Genomic DNA, 11,903 nt, shown 5'->3' on the forward strand with positions numbered 1-11,903 from the left:
CTTGAGAACCCAGTGTTAAAAGCGTGAGACCTAAGTTGGCACCTAATTATAGTAAAGAGGTTGGATGTGATGTGTGTGCTATTCTTTTCTTTCTCCCTAATCCACCCATGAGATCTCTGTTGGATAATTTTAAAATGTCTATAGTAATATGAATATATATGTTTATATACTTATGGGGTATAAAATTTATATTTATTAAATTTTTAATTTCCAAGAAAAGTCTTCTGTATCACTTAGCTTTTAAAATTGTAGTGTGTCTTTAGAAATAGTCACTTATTTTCTCTTCATTTAATATTATTTCCCAAGTCTCCTGGGAAGGAGCATGGTATTTGCGTGTTTGAAAAGCCCCACAAGTGGTCCTGAGAACCGCTGTTAGAAGATGATCCATAATCTCGTATCAGAGAGTCCACTGTTTAGGGCTCTTCATATGACCATCTGTTAAAAATTTTTTTTAAGATTGTTAATGTCTTGCTTTTGATTGAATTTTGCATTTGACAACATTTTGCCTTTCTTAATGAGTAACCAGATTTTTTCTGCTTTTTTGATATGCTGCCTTTGTAATACAGCTTTGAAGACTTGAGTCGGTAATGTTATTCTTTGCTCTTTGTGCTTTATATCATTTTAAATAGCTAAGTGTTAGTGATAAATTGAAATGTGCCTATGATTTCATATACACATACTTTTTCGGCAGTGGCTATTTGGCTTCATGATAAACATGCAGGTTTCTTTCGTTCTAGATATTACAAGAAGACACAATGCATTCTCCCTGGATGAGCAACACATTACATGTATTTTGTGCAATTAGTGGTACGTCAAGTGACAGAGGTTATGGTTCCCCAAGATACGCTGCTGAAATATGAGGATGTGGAGATGTAAAGTGGCAACAAGACTGAACTTTCTCAGGAATATCTGGAGCTGTGCAAATGTTAACATTTAAAGATTTGATATACATGGAGTGTTTCTTCCTGACACCAAATTTTCATGCTTTCAAACAGGGTGCTTACATATTTGTAAATATTTAAGCAACTTGAAAGTGCCTGGAAAATTGCACCACTGTGCTTGGTTTGTACTTTTTTAGGTAAATCTATATACCAAGAAGTAGAGCTCAAAAACATTCATTCGAATTGCTTAATTATTGCTTAAAATAAAATGGTACTATGTAAAATTGTATAATGGAACACAATAAAAGGTAAAACTTATTTGTAATTAGAAGCGAAGGAAATAATACTTTGAACTTAGCATTTTTCTTGACAGGAAGCTCAATTCATTATACTAATCCTTGGAGAAAAAAAAAGATAACATTTTCATAAAACATGAATACTTCAAATTGGGGAGATAATTTGAAACCTTGCCTACCAATGATCAAGACCGGTCTAAAGGAAACAAAAGCATCATTTAAAAAGGAAAATTTCACAAAGAAAGGATATATATATAGAATACCAAGCTTACTGATCCTTCAGGTTTTGATCCAATGATGCTAGGTATCCAGTCGGTCTCTCTCCAAGATACAAGATGAGGGATTTGTACGTGGCATAGGTGTGCCCAGCAAGCAGCATGTCCTGCCCAAGGTTTATCATCTGAGGCAATCCATAAAGCTAAACAAAACATTTCTGAGAATTTGCAGTCAGTACATACTATGCAACTTCAGAGCTTTAGCGGCAGAGTCTGAGGGGTAGGCATTTTTGTAATTATTATTCTTTCCAAGGTTAACAAGCACTTTGATAGAACTTGCTGGTTGCAGCGTTTCTTGGGTCAGTGTACATAACCACCACAGATTTAGCAACTGCTAGCTAAGGATAACATCCCTAACTATGAAGAAACCTCAGACTACCTAAATAATTCAGGAGAGACCAAGATGTGAAGAACTTTTTTTTTAAGCTTGAATTCTCCATATAATTTTAGCTGCCTTTTATGTAAACTTTAAGTCCTAGACTTATTTTTTGTATATAGTTTAGCCTATTTTACAGACAAAAAAAAAAAGAAACAAAAAAGAAAAACAGATCCTGAAATATAAATGGAGTGCACGGAGCCTTAGCTTTTTAAATACTTTGTGATCAAGTAAATCTCAAGAGATTATGCACCTGGCGTGCCCATTTTTCTTTACATGTCATTTTTAACCTTTTAGGGAAGTATGAAATTATTTATTGAAGGTTTATTTTGTATTTCAATAGGGGATTCAGAAATTTCAGAGGTGGCTTATAATTCCTTAATATCTTGGAGTAACCTGTAGAGTTAGTTTCGTCTTTAAAGTGACTATATTTGGCATGTATGTATAAAGAACTGTCACCTAGAGTGAATGCTGCCTTCTGAGAATGAGGCATCTTGGGGAATCTTCAGTGCTCTTTTGTCAATGACTCGTCCCTATCATGTCCCTCAGCACAGTATTGTGCCCTGTGGGTAATTTTTTTTTGAGTATAATAAATGGCCCTCAACTAGACTCAAGAAACTTGCAGTCTAGTTGAGGCAAGATATACACAAAATTAAATAATACATGAATTAACAATATAAGACAAGAAAAGTTGCCAAATGAATGGCACTGGCCATAACTCTTACCACATTCAAGGAGTGAGGGGTCACTGTGAATTATAAATGTTCAGGAATGGTTTCATGGGCAAAAGGCAGCCTTGAATAGGCTTTCAAAGATGAGACGGTATTCTAGGCAGGAGAAACACCATGAACAAAGTTGCAGAAAGAATTAGTGGAAGTTCAAGGCTTGGTGAGGAGATCAGTTTTGTTCAAGGGAGTAGTAGATCACATATCTAGAAAGAAAAACTCGTATCTAGATTTTGGAAGACCTTGAATGCCAGGCTACTATTTAGACTTTACTCAGTAAACATTGGGGAGCCAGTTAAGGTGTTTTGTTTTGTTTTTTTTTTAAGGTTTTTAAACAGATTATTTGATTAAATGTTATTTTTAGAAATTTCATCCTTTATATTGCTGTCAGTTGTATTTGAGGTGGGGACAAATGGAAATACGGAAACCAGTTAGACAGTTCCTACAGGAATTTAGTTATGAGTCCATAAGCCCCTTGGTGTGAGCAAGGATGGAGAAGAAAGGAGAATCACAAGAGATACTACATGAAAAGACTGGACATGACTTATTGATGGCTAAGGAGAAAAAGGGAAAAGTTCAAGATAATTTTGTGTCCTGTGGCCAATGAGTTCTCCAGGTCATGGCACAATTTTGCTAGATTCATTCCGCCAACTTTTAGACTGAGGGCAGAAAGCTATAGCGAACAAGTGGGCTAGACTAGAGAAAGCCAGCTATGTGTGTTTTGAAACCTGCATATATAAGGTATTACTGTTTATATAGTTTAATTATTTCATGATAAAGTCCCATCAAAGAGTACATTTCTGCTGTACTGATTATTTTGCAGTTAAGCTTGAGTCCAATTTTCCCTGGACGCTATTCTTTTGAGTCTTTAAACATATTGTAAAATGTGAGTAAGTCACCATTAGTAGTGTTAGTTTATCACTACAATGATAACCCATGGAGAAAATAAGTAGTTCCGTGCAGATTTTCCTAGTAACTAGTTGCACCACTGGCATCATGTCTGTAGCTGGGATTGTTACTATTACCATATTTATATGACTTCACTGCCTATATAAATATTATAAACATCTTTTTAAAAATGAAACCGCAGCAGTGGTAGCCACAGCCTTGGAACTTTGACCAACGTATCATAGAATTACAGATGATTCATTGGTTAATTAACAAACCAAATAGGTCAGCATAATAAAAACCCAAGCCTTTAATTATAAATACTAGTTTATCTGAAATGCAGAACCTGAGCAGTGTATTCAAATAATAAGAATTTCCAAATTCTTCAAAATATTAATAATCAGATACATATTTCAGGCTTCTGATCCACAAAATGGTGCACTACCTTCAGTCTCAGTCTTGTTCTAACAGTGCACTACTTCAGCTATCCAAACACAAGGGAAAGGAATAGAATAAAAGTTGGCTGGGGATGGGGAGTGGGTTTGTGGAAGAAGGCTATTCCTCAATCCTGGGAGTTGGCTGGTTCCAGTTACAACGAATGCTCTGTTCCTGGTCCCTAACCACACAATGGTCACTCTATGAAAAGTGTGTATGTATGTTTATTCAACTCCTGATTGAAATTGTGACTAAATTCTTCAAAGATTTTGCCTCTGTGTATAGCATTTTAAATCTTTTTGCAACATGCTTTTTTTTCCTCTTCTGTTCTCCTCTTTGAGATACAATTCATATACTGTACAATTCACTCACTTAAAATGCACAGTTCAGTGGTTTTTAGCATAGTCAGAGTTGTGCAACCATCACAATTAATTTTAGAACATTTTCATCACCCCAAAAGAAACCCCATACACATTGCAGTCACTCCCCATTGCCCACCAAGCAGCCCCCAGCCCCTGACAATCACTAATCTTTCTGTATCCATAGATTTGTATTCTGGACATTTGATACAAATGGAATCACACAGTATGTGGCCTTTTGTGACTAGCTGCTTTCATTTAGCCTAAGGTTCATCCATGTTGTAGCATGTAGCAAAATGTTCCTTTTTATGGCTGAATAATATTCCTTTTGTATGGATACACATTTTATTTGTTCATCAGTTGATGGACATTTGGGTTATTTTCACTCTTTGGCTATTACTGATAATGTTGCTATGAGCACTCATGTACAAGTTTTTGTGTGGATATGTTTTCATTTGTCTTGGGCACACACCTAGGAGTTGAATTACTGGGTCATATGGTAACTCCATGTTTAACCTTTGGAAGAACTGCTAGACTGTTTTCCACAGAAGCTGCACCACTTTCCAGTCCCAGCAGCAGTAAATAAGGATCCACTTTCTCAATATTCTCAACAACATTTGTTATTATCTGCCTCTTTGGTTATTACCTTCCTAGTGGGTGTGAAGTGGTATCTCACCGTGGTTTTTGTTTGCATTTTCCAAATGGCTAATGAAGTTGAGCATTCTTTCATGTGTGTGTTGGCTATTTTTATATCCTTATCTAGATAAGTCTATTCAAATTCTTTACCCATTTTTAAAAACTGATTTGTCTTTTTATTGTTGAAATGCAAGAGTTCTTTATTTGTTCAAGGTGCAAGTTTCTTATCAGATACATGATTTCCATATATTTCTCCTATTCTGTGGGTTGCCTTTTCACTTCCATAATAATGTCCTTTGAAACAACAGTTTTTAATTTTGATGAAGTCCAATTTATCTATGTTTTCTTTTATCACTTGTGTTTTGATGCTTATCTAAGAAGACATTGCCTAATCCAAGGTCATGGAGATTTTAACCTACGTTTCTTCGAGCTTTATAGTTTTAACTCTTACTTTTAGGTCTTTGATCCATTTTAACCTAGTTTTTGTATATAATGTGAGCTACAGGTTCAAATTTATTCTTTTGCATGTGGATATCCAGTTTTTGTGTTTTTTTTGTACCATTTGTTGAAAAAACTGCCTTCCTTCATTGAATTGTCTTGGCACCCTTTAAAAAAAAATCAATTGACCATACAAGTATAGGTTTATTGTGGACTCTCTGTTCTATTCCATTGATCTATATATCTTTCTGTATGCCAGTACCACATAGTCTTGATTACTGTAGCTGTGCAGTACATTTTTAAATTGGGATGTCTGAGTCCTCCAGCTTTGTTTTTTCAAGACTGTTTTGGATATTCTGGGTCCCTTGCATTTCCATATGAATTTTAGACTCAAGATTGTCAATTTCTGCAGAAAATAATAGCTGGCATTTTGATAAGATTTGCTGTGAATCTGTAATTTAATTTGAGGAGTACTGTCACCTTAACAATATTAAGTGTTCCAATCCATGAACGCAGGGTTTTTTTTTTCTATTTATTTAGGTCATTTTTAATTTCTTTCAACAGTATTTTGTAGTTTTTAGTGTAGAAGTCTTGTACTTCTTTTGTTAAATTTATTCCTTAGTATTTTATTCTTTTTAATGCTATTGTAAAGGGGTTTTTAAAAAAATTTCATTTTCAGGTTGTTCATTGCTAACTTATAGAAATACAACTGACTTTTGTATATTGATCTTGTATCCTGAAATCTTGCTGAATTCATTTATCAGCTTTAATAGTTTTTTTGCAGATTCCTTAGTGTTTTTCTATATAAGATCATGTCATATGAAAATACAGATAGTTTTACTTCTTCCTTTCCAATCTTGATTCTTTTTATTTCATTTCCTTACTTGGCACTTGGCTAGAACTTCCAGTAGAACGTTGAATAGCAGTGATGAGAGCAAGACATCCTTGTCTTCTTACTGATCTTTGGGAGAAAGGTTTCAGTCTTTCACCTTTAAGTATGGTATTAACTGGGTTTTTCATAGATGCATTTTATCAGGTTGAGGAAGTTCCCTTCAACATGATTTGCATCTGTTTTCTGATTTAGTTCTCCCAGTAAGCATATGATCTCTAAAAGGTATATAAAGAAATAGATAACAAATGGTTAAGAAATGTACTCAAGGCGAAGAGGGTGTCGTTCAAGTGGTAGAGTGCATGGTTAGCATGCACAAGGCCCTGGGTTCAATCCCCAGTACTTCTATTTAAAAAATAATTAAATAAACCTAATTACCTCCAACCCCTCCTCCCCAAAAAACTAATTTTTAAAAACTTTATTTTTTTTTAAATCCCTCTTCAAAAAAAAATGTACTCAAGATACATATCAAATTAGAGATAAGACCAAGGTATCCTGACTCCCAGTCCACAGTGTTTTCAACCTATGGTCTCCTGCTGCAACATCCTGCAAATTTTCTACAGAGATCAAAAAGTTTCTCCTCTTCCAACATTTTACTGAAAAGGTAAGCTCCATAAGGGTAGAGTCTGTGTCTGATTTTTCACCTGTTTCCCTGGAACCTAAAAGCACCTGCCACAGAATAACTGCTAGTGCAGTCTCAAGGAAATAAAGCCGGTTTAGATAAGCAGATACCCCTGGAGCTTTTATTATGTACAAGGCAATGTGGACACTATCCCAGCCCTCAGACTGTGGTTGAGAGAGATAAGACATAATCACATAGGAAGATACGAAGAGGTCTGATAATAGTAATAGCAAATCAGTGGTAATGACAAGTGCTTGAATAAGCAGAGTTCTTCTAGATATAGAACAAAAAAGGTTTCATGGAGAAGATGGAGATCAACAGAGCCTTGAAGGATGGGTAGGAACTAGCGTGTTTGTGTGTGTGTGTGTATTAAGGCAGAGTTTTCAAACAGGAAGTTGAAAAATTAACTTCTTCATTTTATTACATGAACTCTGACCATTAAAACCAACCACTATTACCAGGGACATGCAAAGCAAAAATAATAATAGCGTGCATACAAAATCAGATAATATTCTCTATTGTTTTTCTGACTCCCTTATCCTTTGGTAAAACTCAAAATGGGTAAATCAGCCTTTTATTTTTGTCCAGAATAGTTACAATCTATTTGCTTCATTCCCATGCTAGAAAACATTTTCAGCCAACCTCAGTTGAGTTCTGAGCTATAAGTCTTGTTCTCTGTGAGTTGTAGCACTTTGTAAAAATCACTACTTCATTAGATCTCCTAGGTTTGAGAGTTTTAAAGGCTCTGGACTCAACCTGCAGGCTGACTGTGTACCTCTGATAGGAAACCAATGGACGCTATCATATGAGCAGGTCAGGGCTGCAACCTGGGAATTGTAGACCATTCGTCACAATCTTTTGATCTCCCATAGTGAGCCAGATTATCTGAATGATCAAGGCAGTATTCAGTGGGCAGATATGCAGATGATAGATTATAATTATAATCTAATAGCTAATCCAAGGGTAGTCTTTTTCCATCAATAACTGGACTGGGTCTTCTGAATTATGTATCCCTGAAGAGAAACATGTCTTCTTGAGGGATGCAAATAACAGTGCCTAGCACTGATAAATTTGAACATTTAACATTGAGAAACGAGCAGAGCCAATATTGATGTGGAGTTGTGTTCGATGCAAAGCTGAGCAGGTCCTATATTGCTCATGCAGTGAATTATTTCAGAATTCCTGCTTGCCGGTCAGGATTTGAGATGTCTCCAGAATCACTGTAACAGCATGGTAATACTGAATGCCCTCCCTCCACATCCCAAACTAATTCTAGACAAACACACATAAAAGAGGTGTGTGAAAAAAGGGCTGAGTTGACAAAATTACCCTTATCAAAACAAGTACAATTAAAATGAAAGACTTCCAGAAGGAAACTTGGCTTCATTTTGTTCCACCTTAGCCCCAAATAGGTACAGGGTCAGATGAATACAATTCAGGTTACATGCAAGAGAAATTACTTTCAGGGAAGTAATTTTGGGTATTTACGCAGAATGTTTTGTTTTTGAAAATAAGGTAGCCCCCTCACCACCACTACTACCACTTCCTCCTTACAGAAACAAAACTTAAAAATTCTAGTCCTGGAAGGAGAATCTTCAGGAGGGAAAATTCCAACTCTATCTCCATTGGTTTAACCATCTTGAGATTTTTCTCATTTCTCTTTGAGCTGCCACCACTGTCATGATAACTCTGTGCTTCTAGATGAGACTTTGACAGGGGTGGACTAGTTAGGGGTCCTCATAGTCTATCCAGGGGCTTTGTCTGCCCTCTATTGATTATTCTCATTTTGAGAGGTTTGGCATTCCTTCTACAGAACACATAGTGGTTAAGTGCACCCACTCTGAAGCCCAGCTGGCCAGGTCAGAATCTGAGCTCTTGTTTACTAAGTTGTGAGTCCTGGGCATGATTCTTGACCCCTCTATGCCTTCATTTTCTCATCTGGAAAATGGAGGTATTAACTATACCTATCCCCTAACATTATTGTGAAAACTCAGTGAAGTAAGGCATGTAAAGCACAGAGAACGATGCCTGGCACGTCTATTTGACTGTTACATCTACATATGTGTTAGCTAGATCTGTAATCTTTACCCTAAAGCATAGGACAGTTTTGCCAGCCACCATGCCCTCTATGTCTCTGGACCCATCTCTCCATTCCAGGTGGAAGTGGGGTAGGGACAATGGATGGGTCAAGATCAGGCCATTTTTACCACTTGATATTCCACAGATTACCTCTGGCCTCACTCAATCTTACCATGTGATAGAGATCTGTGCCCCCACACAGGGATATTATTTCCTATGTGGTATGGGCACTGACAAATATACACAGATGCTGGCTGTTAGCACCAAACACTCATACTGGTGCATCCTGGCTGAATATCAGCTCTGCCTCTGTCTTTATAGCTTCTATACACATCTGAGCATTGACAAGCCATCCCTTATGCCCCCCCAAACTCTAGGGCCTCTCTGCTTACCTCTGCTGGCTTTCTTCCACTATCAGAATTATACAGAAGTGGTTTTGGATTTGAGATTGAACTGATAGAACTCACTCCCTCGGTATTCCCTCTATAGACAGTCTCTACACAGCCTCCTTCAACTGAGTTTAATTTATATCTCTCATATTGGATTTCCGCTATCAGTGGTCACAGATAACTATTCTACAGCTCTCTTGAAAAAGATCAGAAAAGTTTTCAGAGTTTCCCTTCCCCATTTCCTACTCATTTCTCTGTAGCTATAGAAACCCTTTAGGGGAAACTGCCCAACCAACCTTGTTTAAAGGTATTTCATCCTCTCTTTAGATGATGCGGCTTGGAGTTGAGGTCTCCTGTCTCCTCGCATTGTAGTAAAGTGCGGGCCCCTATCTCCCAATCCACTCCTAGACCCTGTCCTTCCCTGCTCAGTCCCTTCATCTCTCTGAGAGCTCCCACACCCCCCATGCTGAGCACCCTTCTCACACTAGCTTCTCAGTGCTCACTGTCTGAATGAATCTATTTCCACAACCATGACCCAGGACTCCTGCTCATCTCACCTAAGGGCATTTCAGCAAGTTTCTGCAGCCACTGCAACTTGGGGAAACTGACATTTAGTCAGGAGCTGACAAGCCTGCACTAGGGGAAAGTTTTGAGGTAGAACTGACTATAGTTTCCCTCTCTCCATCCAAAAACAAATTTTTTGCAGAGACAGATACCTCTCCGCCCTCAGTCTCCCTCCCTGCTGGCTATTCCCTAGCAAGGGTTTCTTCCTTCAGATGGCTGTGAGCAAATCAGTCCCTGCCCTGGTCTGCTTCTTCCTCCTCCTGCTCTGATCTTGGGCCATCCCTAGGAAGTCAGCTACCACACCAACCCACCCCCTCTACCAGGATGTGGCAGAGTGGGGGTGGGTCTCTTGCACTTCCCCTTTCCAGGAGGCCAAGTAGCCAAGACTGAACTGCCTAGACCGAAACCTTCACTGCCAGCACCCAGCTGGCTGAACTCACATGCCCACTTCTTTGGTTATTGCTCTGCTCCGCCATCCCTTAGATCTTAGAACAGTGATTCTTAATCAGGAGTGAGCCCCCTGCCCCACTCCAGGGGGACACTTGGCAGTGCCTGGAGACATTTTTGCTTGTTATAACTGGGAAGTGGGGTAGCTACTGGCATTTAGTGGGCAGACTAAGGATGCTGCTAAACATCCCACTATGCACAGGCAGCCCCCACAACAAAAATCAGCCTGGCCCCTAATGTCAGTAGTGCAGAAGTTGAGAAATGCTGTCTTGGAAGGACTGCCTGCCTCACTGGACTCTGATGACTACTCCATCAGCTGGTTTGTCCTCAAGGACCCTTTTGCTGATCATCCCACCAATAAGTCCACTGGGAGATCTCTCTTTCCTACTAATGGCTGTTTTTCACCCTTAATTGCAACTATCTGCCCCCTTGCATGCTTGCACACCACACACAGTAGGCGTTGGCTTGACCTTCATCTCTAACACGGCACTTAGTCCGCAGGTTGGCTTTGCTCGAGAGCCTGAGTATGCTCCAGGTCTGTTCACCATCTTTGCAGCTATCCCTTCCTCTTTCCAGTGAAGCCTTTCTCATGACTAGCAACACTCCAACTTGCTAAGTCGGCCAATTTCAACAGTTGCTGCTGACACGAATAAAATAATTTAATTCCTTTAATAAAACAAAACCAAAGGCCTCTAAGATAATTAGCCCTGAAGGGAAAACTTTAGGCCAAGAGGACTATCTAATGAAGGATATAAAAATCAGGTCCTGAATCAATGGAAAAGCATACCTTACCACAATTATAAAGATATGACTTCTCACCTAAATGTCTAAATTCAATGCCACCCCAATCAAAATCCCAAAAGAATTTTTAAATTTGAAAACATGATTCTAAAGTTTATCAGAGAGAATAAAGATATAAAAATAGCTAAAGAATATCCCCCAAAAGAGGAATAAGAAACAAAGGCTCACCCTAGCTGACATTAAAATGAATAATATAGCTAATTAAAACCAGACATTTACAGAACAACAAAGTTGGAGGACTAAGACTACCTGACTTCTAGACTTACTATGAAGCTACAGTAATCAAGACAGTGTGGTCTTCGCAACAGAACAGACAAAGGGATCAACGGGACAGAAGAGAGTCCAGAAACAGACCCACATAAATATAGTCAATTAATCTTTGGCAAAGGAGCAAAGGCAATACAATGGAGCAAAGACAGTCTTTTCCAACACATGGTGCTGGAACAACTGGACATCCACATGCAAAAAACGAAATCTAGACAACAGACTTTACACCCTTCACAAAAATTTATTGAAAACAGATCACAGATCTAAATGAAAGATGCAAAACTATAAGACTCCTACAAGATAACACAGGAGGAAACCTAGATGACTCTGGGTATAGTGATGCCTTTTAGATACAACACCAAAGACAGATCCATGAAAGAAATAACTAATAAACTGAATTTCATTAAAATTAAAAACTTCTGCTCTGTGAAAGACAATGTCAAGATAACGAGAAGCCGTAGACTGTGAAAACATATTTGCAAAATAGAAGCATTTACAAAGATGTTCCACATTATATCTCATCAGGAAAATGCACA

The 11,903-nt window shown here is 38.1% G+C and overlaps 1 protein-coding gene across 3 annotated transcripts in view; it reads left to right on the forward strand.

Annotated features, from left to right (window-relative positions):
• DOCK11 (dedicator of cytokinesis 11) overlaps window positions 1–4,964 on the forward strand; it is a 129,863-nt gene extending 124,899 nt beyond the window's left edge. For 2 of the 3 annotated variants that reach the window (XM_032475843.1, XM_032475845.1), the window contains exon 53: window positions 738–4,964. In XM_032475843.1, the coding sequence (XP_032331734.1) occupies window positions 738–860 (123 nt within the window). In that variant the 3' untranslated portion in view covers window positions 861–4,964. The remainder of the gene's footprint in view (window positions 1–737) is intronic. The other variant, XM_032475846.1, reaches the window with a different exon arrangement.
• The last annotated feature ends 6,939 nt before the right edge of the window (window positions 4,965–11,903 follow it).

Source organism: Camelus ferus, chromosome X, assembly GCF_009834535.1.
Source record: "Camelus ferus isolate YT-003-E chromosome X, BCGSAC_Cfer_1.0, whole genome shotgun sequence".
Classification (NCBI taxonomy): Eukaryota; Metazoa; Chordata; class Mammalia; order Artiodactyla; family Camelidae; genus Camelus; species Camelus ferus.